This window comes from Symphalangus syndactylus, chromosome 21 (genome assembly GCF_028878055.3).
Source record: "Symphalangus syndactylus isolate Jambi chromosome 21, NHGRI_mSymSyn1-v2.1_pri, whole genome shotgun sequence".
NCBI classification, from domain to species: Eukaryota; Metazoa; Chordata; class Mammalia; order Primates; family Hylobatidae; genus Symphalangus; species Symphalangus syndactylus.
In genome coordinates this window covers 85,691,071-85,703,400 of record NC_072443.2, presented here as the reverse complement: position 1 = coordinate 85,703,400, position 12,330 = coordinate 85,691,071, and the positions used below count along the sequence as shown (strand labels likewise).

The 12,330-nt window shown below is 55.9% G+C and overlaps 1 protein-coding gene across 1 annotated transcript in view; it reads left to right on the top strand.

Moving 5' to 3' along the window:
* LOC129471059 (mucin-5AC) overlaps positions 1-583 on the top strand; it is a 42,755-nt gene extending 42,172 nt beyond the window's left edge. Inside the window, 2 exon segments of the mRNA XM_063630494.1 lie at positions 42-285; positions 287-583. Coding sequence (XP_063486564.1) covers positions 42-285; positions 287-583 — 541 coding nt within the window.
* The last annotated feature ends 11,747 nt before the right edge of the window (positions 584-12,330 follow it).

The following is a 12,330-nucleotide window of genomic DNA, read 5'->3' as shown; positions in this document are numbered from 1 at the left end:
CCCCGGCACAGCAGCTGGTGCTGAGCAGCCCCTGCCCACAGGTACTCACTCGAGGGCAACGTGGTGGAGCACAGGTGCCAGTGCTGCCAGGAGCTGCGGACCTCGCTGAGGAACGTGACCCTGTACTGCGCCGACGGCTCCAGCCGGGCCTTCAGCTACACCGAGGTGGAAGAATGCGGCTGCATGGGTCGGCGGTGCCCTGCACCGGGCGACACCCAGCACTCGGAGGAGGTGGAACCCGAGCACAGCCAGGAGGCAGAGAGTGGGAGCTGGGAGAGAGGCGTCCCAGTGTCCCCCCTCCACTGACCAGCACCGCTGTCCTCCTGGCCCCCAAGGAGAACCTCCCATATGTCCTCCGAGCTCGGTTTCCAAGGCCAGTGGAACTTGTGCCCTCGTCCAGGCGGCTGCAGCTTTGAACACACTGTCCACGCCCGCTTTCTTGTGGAGGGTGCTGGCTGTGGGTCGCCCGCTGCCTGGAGGAGGGGCCCTTACCCACCCCGCCTGCAGCCACCTCTCAGGACCAGCCCCGGGGCCGGCCGGGCTCCTCTGGCCATGCGTCTAGCCTGCTGTTCTGGGGACTTGAGCATCACCTGAGGGTCTCAGGAATGACGCCTGGACATGGTGATCGGCTGCCTGGTGGCTGCAGGAGGAAGAACCTCACTCCTACCTCAGCCCTCAGCCTGTGCTCCCCTCCTCAGGACACGGCCAATCTGTTGCATAAATACACTTAAGCATTTTGCAATTTGTGGACTGTGCATTTTTTGAGATTGTTCATAAAACCCAGGAATAGGGTGGGGGCAGACCCAGGCCCTGTGGGGTGCACACCTCAGGCCAGACACTCAGTACTGGGCAGCCCTGCTGCCTCTGTGGGCTGGGTGGGACAGTGTCCATCTGCTCAGAGAGGAGAGGCCAGAGCTTGGATCCGCCCCAAGAAGATACCACCACCCTGCAGAGGTCATTGAGGGCTTGGCTGCAGTCTAGAGTCCAGGATGCGTCTGTTCAGAACACAGAGAGTGAATGAATGAGAGTGAGAGAATGAATGAGTGAATAAATGAGTGAATAAGTGAGTGCATGAGTGAGCGAATGAATAAGTGAATGTGTGAGTGAATGCATGTGAGTGAATTAGTGAATGTGAGTGAATGTATAAGTATGTGAGTGAGTGAGAGACTGTGAATGAGTGAATGAATGAATGAGTGAATGAGTGAGTGAGCAAATGAGTGAGTGAGGGAATGGGTAAGTGAATGAGTGAGCGAATGAGTGAGCGAATGAGTGAATAAGTGAATGAGTGAGTGAATGAATGAATGAGTGAATGAGTGAGCGAATGAGTGAGTGAATAAGTGAATGAGTGAGTGAATGAGTGAATAAGTGAATGAGTGAATGAATGAATGAATGAATGAGTGAATGAGTGAGCGAATGAGTGAGTGAATAAGTGAATGAGTGAATGAATGAATGAGTGAATAAGTGAGCGAGCGAATGATTGAGTGAATAAGTGAATGAGTGAATGAATGAATGAATGAATGAGTGAATAAGTGAGCGAGCGAATGAGTGAGGGAATGAGTAAGTGAATGAGTGAATGAGTGATGAATGAATGTGTGAGGGAGGGAGTCAGCAGGGAATGGGGCCAGCCCAGGCATCCAGGGCACCTCATGGCCCAGGCGAGGGTCTCTGACATGGGAGGGCTGCCCCTGGTGATGGAGGCATTCTGGGATGGGGGTTTCATCTCTGTGCAGTTCCTAGACGCACCGTTACCGGGGCTGAGCTTGGGGTGTGCACATCCTGAGTGTATCTGCAGGCAAGCGGGAGGTCGGCAACCCCACGGAGCATCTGCCGGACGCTCTGCAGCGGGTGGGCTGGGCCCTGGAAGCTTGTCACTCTCTTAGTCCTCTCTGATCACCGCCACCCTCCCCGGAGCCTCCATGTTCCTGATGCCCAGTGTTCTCTTGGAGGGCTCCAGGGAGCCCGCAGATCCCCCAGGACACACCGGTCTCAGGCTGGGCCCTGCCTCAGCCACACAACAGTACCAGGAGAGCGGGTGGCACTGGCCCAGCATCCCAGGAGTGGGCAGAGGGGTCTGGAGGAGCCCAGGCTGAACCGGGTGGGGCTGGGGAGCCCACTGCCTAGACAGGGCCAGCGCAGGGCGGGGGAAAGACAGGGACGGCTGCAGTAGGCCCTGGCCAGGCCTGCGGCCCACACAGGAAGGCCCAGGAACGTCTAGAGCTCCCCACGCCTGATGGTGGGACAGGTGGGTGGGAAGCTGCGCCCAGAGTGGAGGCAGTGACGTGGCGGGCACCAGCTCCCTGGTGACTTTCTGGGGCGCAGGGTCCCGCCTGGGCCTCCCATGGCTTCAGGTGGCCCCAGTGTCCCTCTGGGCCAGAGAGGATCTCAGGGACCTGTGCACCCTGGGTGTGGTGTGGAGTGGCTGAGGGGCTGGCAGGGGGATTCACCATCAGCAAGGTGGATGTAGGGGCCTGGCCTTGTGTGCCTGTCTGGGTGGAAGCTTTTCCCAGCCCTCCTGGACTTTGGCTGCACCCATTGCTCCAACCTCCCCCAGCCTCCGTTTCAGGTGCCAGGCCCAGGCCCGGTGGGGTGAGGTCTGGGGACCGACCTTCCATTTTCAGGAGTGCAGCCGCGCTCCCTGCAGCTGCCACGAGGTGGCAGCACAGTCAGGCCCAGCACCTGTCGGCTCAGGCCTGGGCTCCAGGCACCGCAGAGCCAGGGGAGTCCCCGGTCTCGATCAACATCCCTCAAGGCCTGCCCATGGCCCTGGGAGGCTGAGGACACCCCTCACGGCTTACAGGCATATGGCAGCCTGGAGGGCTTGGGCTGGGCTGGAGGGCCGCGGCCCCTCCCACCACTGTGTGCTTAGCCCTGTGAGGAGGCCCGGCCGGTCCCAGAGTCCCTCTCGCCCGCGGGCCACGTCTGCAGGTACTGGGAGGTCAGAGGGCAAGGCCGGCCCAGTCCCTGCACCAGGATTTTTGACCCAATGGCAGGCAGCGAGGCCTCCGTGGCTCCAGCCTTGGCTCACATCTGGGGGTTGCTCTGACAGGTCTCAGGGCTGGGGTGCCCAGGACCCCCCGGGTCCAGTTCCCCAGCTGCCCACCCGCCCACCCTGGCCCAGTGTGTGCTTCCAGACACCTGGGCAGTGGGGCTGCCTCCCAGCCTGACTCCTGGGGTGAGCGGGTGGGGCAGAGGGGGCTCCCCAGCCTCGACCCATGTCCCCTTGGCGGCCAGGCGGAAGCATAGCTGGGAGCTCCCGCTCTAAGAACCATCAGCTCCAGCGCTCAGCTGACCCCCTGACCTCACAGCCTCAGGGCACCCTAACCAGCACCACTGTGCCTGGGGTGGATCAGATATCCTAGAAAGCTGCCAATTCCTCTCAGGGTAGGGTGGGAACTGCTGACTAATTCCCCACCCTCTGGGGTGAGCTTGGCCCCACGGCCTCCCGCCTGGCCCTCCCTGCCTGGAACACGGCAGAGTGGCCAGAGGTAACGGGGTAGCAGGTCCCTGGGAGGGAGCAGCCGCCTCCCTGCCGCCCACCTGGGTCGCCACAGCCCCTGGCCTGGGTTATGCAAGTCGCCATTCCGGAAAGAGCCACAGAGCTGGGTGTGGCCCCAAACACCTTGGCAGCTGCCAGCCTGCCCCTGCTCCCCACTCCTCCAGGACATGAGCGGGAAGAGGCCAGGGCTGGCCTGGGTGGCCCCTGCCCCACCCCCCATGCTCCCGTGCCAGGAGGCCGCCTGGAGTATGGCCTTGGCGGAGGCGTCACGTCGAGGCTGGACACTCGTGATTCTGGGACCCCTCCAGGAGCCAAAACTTCCCCCAGGCTGATGGAGAAGCGGTGTCCCGCCACGTGCCCAGGGGATCCATATTGGGGCCCATACTGGGGCCAGGTCCCAGATAAGGGGACCTGGGAGGCTCCCGACCATGGGGAGCAAGATGGACAGAGATGCAGGGCTCAGGGGTCTGTGACCGTGGAGGGTGGGCTGTGCTCTCAGCCCCTTCCCAGCTCTCCCCAGCATGGCAGCACCCAGGGCTCCTGGGGAGCTGGGTCCCCGCAGTCGGCCACATCTTGGGGTGTCCCCGGCAGCAGCTCTGAGGTCTGGGCAGCAGGGTGGGTCCCCGCGGTCGGCCATGTCTTGGAGTGTGACAGGCAGCAGCTCTGAGCTCCCGGGCAGCTGGGTGGGTCCCCGTGGTTGGCCACGTCTTGGGGTGTCCCCGGCAGCAGCTCTGAGCTCTGGGCAGCAGGGTGGGTCCCCGTGGTCGGCCACATCTTGGGGTGTGAACAGGCAGCAGCTCTGAGCTCCCGGGCAGCAGGGTGACTTCTCAGAGCAACCAGAGATCCAGGGCACCTGCCTGGCCCAGGCACAGAGAGATGGACGCTGCGGTGGCACGGATGCCAGCTGAAGCCCTGGGAGCAGAGAGACCAGAGGATGATTTTAAGGAGGCTGGAGCCAGTGTGGGGAAGCAGGGCAGCTGCCCGGGGCTGGCCACTCACCCCGGACACAGCTCCCGCCCTTAGGTATGCCTGTGTTCAGGACGGGCACCGACTGTGTGCTCGAATGTCTCTAGGCAGGACCTGGAATGTGTTTCACCCAGGGACAGCCTCATGGGGGACAAAAGACTGCAGAAGAGATGACCACCTATGTAGAGAACCGGACTGAACCAACAGAGGAGCCACGGGTGCCGACGGGACAGCCCCGCAGAGCCTTGGCTAGAGCGGCCCGAAGTCAGCGCGGTTCTTCCACAGCCTGGACCACCACCGGAAAACGACCACGTCCCTGGCTGTGTGAAGCTGCGTGGTGAATGTCCATGTCTCCAGCAGCGGGCTGGAGGGATACAGAGGAGGACACAGAGAGGGAAGGGGCATCGCACACACAGGCGTGGCTCCCCCAGGCCTACCGCGGCTGGTGAGAGCTTTGGAGGAAGCTGACAAACTCATTGTAGAATCTACCCAGACTGAAAAAGGTCCTCAAATATCCAAGTGGATTTGGAAAGACATGAGCAAAGAGTTCAGTGCCCTGCCACCCAGGAGGGCTCCCCGGCAATCATCACAGGGAAAGCGCTCCTCCCCCGGGTCACAGTGGCTTCCAGCAGCCGTGCTGTGTGGACCGCCCCACGCAGGCCAAAGGGACCCACTGAGGGCCCGGTGAGGTGCCCGTGTCCCTGGGGCCTCGCCGTGTTGTAGGAGCAGCGTGCAGGGCTGTCAGCTCCCGAGCATCTGCTGGGAGGCCTGCAGCGTTTGGTTGCTGAGAGCTCATAGCCCAGAGCCCAGGGATGGAGCCTGGCCGTCACAGTGAGCAGAGCAGATGAGATTACCTGGTGGAAGGCACCCCATACTGGAGCTACAGGGCAACATAAAGCAGAAAAGGAGAATTCAAGATATTGGGGCTAGAACTGTGGGTGTGCTGACCAGAGCCTGCGGGAGCCCGGGGTGCGTGTGGGGTTGGGGGTGGCGGGACAGAGAGCCCCGCTGGGAGCAGGGCTGCGAGAGAGCCCCTGGCCAGGGTGGCTGGACCAAGGTGGGCCAGGAGGGGTGGATACAGAGGTGGCCAGGCCAGGCCGAGTGAGGTGGGCTTTGGAGGTCCCAGCAGAGGCACCTCGAAGTCTGCCTCAAATCCTGCCGCTTCCCACTCACCCTGGGGCTTTCTCAATGCTCATAAAACCCACCCGGAGGTCACACCCAGGCTGCTGTATTTTTACAGAATAGAATAAAAAATAAAACTTGTCAGAGGATGGCTATGACAAAGTATGTGCATCCTGGGCCCTGGAGAAAGACATTTTTATGACTGAGGTTCTAGGAGGCGTAGACACGGCAGCCCGGAGGACATGGAGAGCAGCAAGTTCAGGTCAGAAAGAAGGCACCTGCGGGCAGGACTGCGTGGCTGGGAGGCCGAGGTGCATCCAGCGGCCCCGACACAGGCCTAGTGGGAAGGAGGCGCTGGCGCCGCACTCTCTGCTCTCATCCGCCGTCGTCGCCCGGACCAACTGTTTATCCGAAGGCGACATGCACCCCTCACCGCAATCTCACCCCACTCCCTGCATTGCACAACCATCCCTGCCCGGCCCGCCCACTTCTCCAAATGTGGGGCTCCTCAGCCCTCGGAGCCCGCCCCTGGGGTCCCCCAGCCTTGGTGCCTTAGCTGGGACTGTGGGGTGGGGGCTCCTGTGCTGGCCCCGCCCTCACCAGATGAAGGTAGGCAATGAAGACTGGACCACCTGAGCTGTGGGGCCTGGGGGACTCAGAGGCCGCTGGCTGGGCCCCTGCCAATGGTGGAGGCAGCTCTGTCACCTCCGGGAGCTCGCCCTGCTCATGAGCCACCACATGCCACCCTAGTCCCAGACCCTGCAGGGGCCCCGAGAGCAGTGCTTACCAAACCAGAGGCAGGGGTCCTGCACCCCAAACCATCCACACCCATCCCAGGCCAGCACCCCACTGGCTTCTCTCTGGCTGCGCTGAGCCAGAGGCTTATTCCCACCCGGGCGGGGTTGGGGGGCTGCTCCTCTGACTGTCCTACCCAGAGGGAGACCAGCCTTGATGCACCGGGCCTGGGGGCTCAGGCTGCCTCGCCCAGCACCCCCCCTGGAGGCCTCAGATGCCTGGGTGGGGACTGGCAGAAGGGTGCCGGGGAAGGGCCCCCAAGCTGATGTCCCCAGTCGATGGCTCTCAAGCTTCCACCCTCCCATGAAAGGATGGTTCAGAATTTAGTGAAAACTGAGAATCCACATCCTGCTGGGAGGGGCCCTGGCAGGCTGGCTCCAGCTCACAGGGTCCAGGAAGAAGCCCCTGGGGACAGGGAGCTCACCAGGCCACACCCTGGTGGCAGGATGTGCCTTAGGTCCCCAGAGCCAAAAGGCACTATGGCCTTGCTCCCGGCACCCCGCACCCCCTGCCGTGGACCCGTGCACCTGTGCGCAGCTCAGGAAGCCACTGGTAGCTCCACTGAGACCAGCCTCCTCTCCCAGGGTGTCTCAGCTGTCCCCGGGGCCATGTCTCCCCTCCACTTGGGTCTCCACAGCAGCGCCGGCCGAGCTGGTTTGCAGACTCTGCCTCTGGAGAATCGTGGGCGGCGGCTCCTGTTTGCCTACATGTGTGCTGCATGGACGGAGCTGCAAGGCCCCGGGCGGACGTGCGGATATATGGACGTCGATACACAGAGGCTTGGAAATGCCTCTTCAGCCCTGCTAAGAGCTGGGCCTGGGGCTTTGCCCCCTTCCCTGGAAGCAGAGCGTGGGGCTGCTCAGCTGGGCAGAAGCCCGTCCATCCAGAGGCACAGCAACTCCAGGGCAGGGCCCCTGCCGATCCCAGGCCAGTCCCACCATCCTCCTGGGTGATAAAGGGTCGGTGCTGAGTGACCTTAAGTTCTGAGAAAGGGGCCTGGCAGCAGCTCTCAGCCAAGCTCTGCCAAAGCCTCAGGCCGGCCATGGGCGAGGCTGCCTCTCGTGTCCCCGCGGCTGGGCAGAACTGGGCATGAGGCCTTGGTCTGGTTGCCAACCTACCCCCCACAAACAAGTCCTCATTGTGCCCCTTGAGCCTTTCTGACCACCCTGACCTCTGAATGGGGCAGTAGGTCAGAGTTCAGAGTTCACTCACCACTGTCCTTGGAGCAGCTCTGACTCTACCCCACAGGGGTGTGGGCGCATTCGCCACCATCTGCTCAGACCACACAGGCTTTTGGAACGCCAACCACATCCCAGATGTGGGGCAGGCAGGGCGCTGGCGAGGCTGAGTGCACAGACATGGCGGCCAGGCCCAAAGGTGCAAGGGGCGGGGATCACGCCTGGGCCTGTGTCCCGTGAGGGTCGGGCCCTGCAAGTGGGCTGCCCCTCTGCTGCTCGGCCTGCCCCATCCTGGCGCCAGAGTCTTGTTCACTAAAAATACACAGAAAAGTAGCCAGTAGTCACTGCTCAGAGCAAGGCCTGGTAGAAAGCAGACACACAAAGCCTGATTGTTGAAATGAACGTAGAAATGAATAAAGCTGTTTAAGTTCTCTGAGTCTCAGTTTCCTCATCTCTCAAGTGGCTATAAACATACCATAGCGAGTTGTCAAGATTGAGGTATGTATGGAAGTGATGGCCTTGACACAGGTTCTTGATATAACATGGTGACTCCGAAGACCTTCTTGACCATCTAATACTCCCTGGGCTCTAAGGGTCAGTAGATACCTCCAGAGGCTTATTAACTGCTCTGACTTTTAGTCTGCTGGGTGGAACTGGCAGAAGAAATATCCTTGCCAACAATTAAATTGTTTAAAGGATAGCGCTGCCAGTCGCACATTATTGTTATTTCAAAGCTGGTGCTTTGAGGAGTTTGGAAACAGTCTTCTCGGAGGCATTCCAGCTCGCACTATAATCTCACTGTAAATGTGCCTTTCCTCTTAAGCAGAGGGTTATTAAGTTTGACAGTGTCAAAGTACTGTCCGTATTACATACAACTTAATTAGTGTACAAGGCAATATTAAACAGCCCATTCACACTGAGAAATATTTATACTTCTCTTTCCTTGGCTTATATTGATTTATCCCATGACACACAGAAATGTAAATTACAAAGGAGTAATTATTTGTTCCTGTAAGAAAGGAAGAGATTGAGACCTGTGTGCCCACATGCTTGCTTGGGATGCAGCACTTGGGGAGGGTGGCAGGAGAGGAGAAGCAATTGGTGGAAATCTCCTCTCCTCAAGAAAACCTCCTCAGACTCCAAGGCTACGTTAGTTTCCCCATTTTTCTCTCCCAGAGCTTTTCTTTCAACACATACATCCAGAGGGTTTATCTGTTTATCCTCTGTCTCCCCATCCACATGTGAATTCCAAGATGGTGGGAGTGGGATTGTCCCAGTCACTACTGTATTCCCACATCTAACACAGCATCCGGTGGATATGAGGCACTCAATCACTATATAAATATGTTCCAACACATGTTTATTAAACCTCTTATCTGGGCCAGGGATTCTGTACTTCTGGGTGCATGTGTTGGGGCAGGAGTTATCAATGGTCACCAAACTCAGAGTTAATGACCTCATGGAGTTTATAGTCAGAATGAAGAGATAGACTTTTTTTTTTTTAATTACAACCATGATAGGGTACCTAGTGCTATGAATATTTATTCCGGGAGTCTGACCTAATGAAGAAGGTCAGGGAAGTTTTCCACAAAGAAGTGATATTTAAGCTGAGATCTGAAGGATACAGGGGCATTAATAAGTGCAACAGGGAAGGAAGGGAGCAAGTCGCGGCAAAGGCCCCAGGGTAGAAGAGCCCAGAGGCCAGTAAAAGAACCCTAAAGACCAGTGTGGCTGGAGAGAGAGGAGCCATGTGGCCCAGACAAATCTGGAGGGAGGGGAGGACTGTATCCCACAGGACTTGGGTGGCCACGATGCACAGCATCTAATTTGTGGATTGAATGGGAAGGGATTTTCCCAGAGATTTCTGCCCTGGGATCTCTATTCTTTTCTCAACACATTCCTTTCAGAGAACCAGGGCAGGAATCCAAAGTGGAAACCGCCAGGCTCTGGTCATGTTGGGGTTGATTTTATTTTCCTAAGATTGTGGCAACACAAACTCCCATCCCACAGGCCCTTCTGTGATGTGACCTGGCTACAGCTCCCTTGAGCCTGGGCTGGCCTGAACTGTCACCAAGAGGATGTGGTGGAAGAGAAGCTGTGTGACTTCTGGGACTAGTTCAGAAAAGGTCATGAGCTTTGTTTTCTTTTTACCTAGCTCACTTGGAACATTTGCTTTCTGGATGTTCCTCGTGGGAGCCAGCTGCCATTCTGGGAGAGGGTCAAGCCATGTGGAGAGGCCACATGTAGACCCTCTGGTCAATGGTCCCAGCTAAAGCCCAGCCTTTAGGTCACCCCAGCTCAGGCACCAGGCATGTGAGAAGCCTCCCATGGTGGTGATTCCAGCCACCAGGTGTTCAGTCACCCCCACCCCTTTGAGCCTTTCCAGCTGAGGTCCCAGATATCATGAAGCTGAGTTAAGCTGTCCATGGAACTCATGCGTGTACTACTATGGTTGTGGTCTTATATCATTCAAGTTTGGGGTGGTTTGTTGTGCAGTGAGAGGTAACTGGGACACATGTTAAAGGAGCCATGATAGGCAATTTTGCCCAGAGCAGCAGGGTGGCAGCTGTCAGTTACAATCACCTGAACTATGATCAGATTGGAACTCAGAGGTTCTGTTTCAAGGACTCTAATTCTCACTAGTGATGGAGTAGAAACCTGAGAGATACCATCTTCAACTCAAAAGCCCAGCTCTCCCCTTCGACGCAGGGCCAAGGCAAGACAGGGAATAAACAGGTCACTCTCACAGTTCTCGTTTGCCTTTCCCCAGATGTGAAAGTTACACACTGACTGTGATTTTCTGCCTGAGTCCTTATCTGTTATTTTGGGATCAGTTGCTTTTGAAAGATCCCCCAGCTGATACAGACGGCTGGTATTTTGCCAAGAGAGATAAACAGGCTCAGCTTGTACTGCTGTTGGATTCAGTGTTAGCAGAATATAGCAGCTGCCTCCCAGCAGAACTGTCTGTGGTGGAAAATACCTGGGTGGTCTGATTCAGATTCACCTTTCAAATCTTTACCTTGTCAATTCTGGTAATACGCAGCTGCCACATTCATGAACACATGATCAGGTTTCTCAAACAGTCGAAATCCCTGAAAACCACGCTGGTGAGCAACCTATCCTGATCACCCGAAACACTAGTGATTATTCTTTTCAACTAAAATATGTAAACAAAACCTGATGCTAAGCAAATGTTCACTTTTGTGCTCTTTAAAAAATGTTACGAATTAAATTGAAATTACTCAGCACAATAATAAATACTTACCAAGTGTTGTTATTCTGCACATCAGGTGGTAAAACTGTAACTGTGAATAAATTGCTTATAGTAAGATGTTTTCTCCTTTAATGCTGTAGCAGCAGAGGGGCTAATAAATATGCAACACTTTGTAACATTTGCAATTTCAGAGGGGTAGAGGTTCCTCCACCTTTCACACAAACAAAACTTAAAGTCATCCAATATTATACTTTTTAATGGAAAAGCTTAGGTCATGTAATGTAAATACCATTTCACTTTCAACAATTTTACTAGTTTTGCAACAGTTATAAAATGAAAGAACACACAAGACGCTATTTATGTTCTCTCTTCACAAGACCGTTTTCTTCCTTTCTTGGGAACTTTTCTGAGTTTGAAAAGAAGAAGGATTCTTGTGCCTTCATTGGAAATGAAGGTGGGGAGCATCAATAAGCAGCAATTTATTATATGATTCTCTCTGCTTCTGGATGGATGTGAGTGATGGTTAGGAGCAGATTGTGGTGACAGGCAGGTCTCTGCTCCTCATTAGCTTGATGACCTTTGGCAGACCCCATTCTCTTTCTGGTCCCCAGTTTTTGCCTTTGTCAGGTGGGGTGTAAGTAGTAACCTTCCGCTTAGGGCTAGTAAGAGGATTAAATAATGCAAGTGATGCCTGGCATGTGGCATATTCAATGACCACTGTTTTCATTATATTTAAGGTGACTCAGTGAGTGGCATACGGTTTAATAAAAAGTGTTTTTTATGGGAAAGGACAACCATAGTTAAAAATATGCCCGTGAATTCTAACAGAAGAGGTAGGTGCCTTAGGAGCACATTTTTTGTTCTAGCCTGTCTCACGTGGATAGAGGACAAACATTCATTCGCTGGTCTCTGTTCTTGGGGAAGTAATATAGATGCAAATCCTTCATTCCAGCATGCTGAGGTTTAATCCCTTTGAAAGGAGGGTGCTCCATGCTGTGGAGGGGCCTGGGGAATTCTCAAGTTGGTTTGTGGGGGTCAAGCAGGTACTTCCTTTTCCCTGCTGGGGCTGGCTCGATGATGGGAGTCCTCTAACACCACAAAGGTGGTGAAGGCAAACTGGAAAATCACCATGGGGAAGAGACGTGCAAGGTGACTAAAAGCTTGGGAGCAGCCGTGTTGGGAAAATGGCCTGTGGGAAAAGGGCCTGTGGGGTGCCTGTATAAATTCGCCATAAAAATACGGGACAATAAGTTGTGGAAGCCACAAGAGGGCTCCGAGGAGGAAAGCCTCCTAATTGCCATCATGTTCCCATGCTTAGAGCGAGACCCACTCTCTCATCTGTAAACACTGTGTTCAAGGAGAAAGGCTCTCCTTTGAAGCATTGGAATGTGGACAGACATGCAGGCTCCTAGTTAAGCCCGCTCCCACTAGCTACTCTCCGATAAGTTAAAGATACGCTGTTTGAGCACAAAGGAGATTCGTTGAAACCACGATTGCTACAGATTACGCCTATGACGCACTGCCACCCTTTCACTGTTTCGCCCGGAACATCTGCTTCT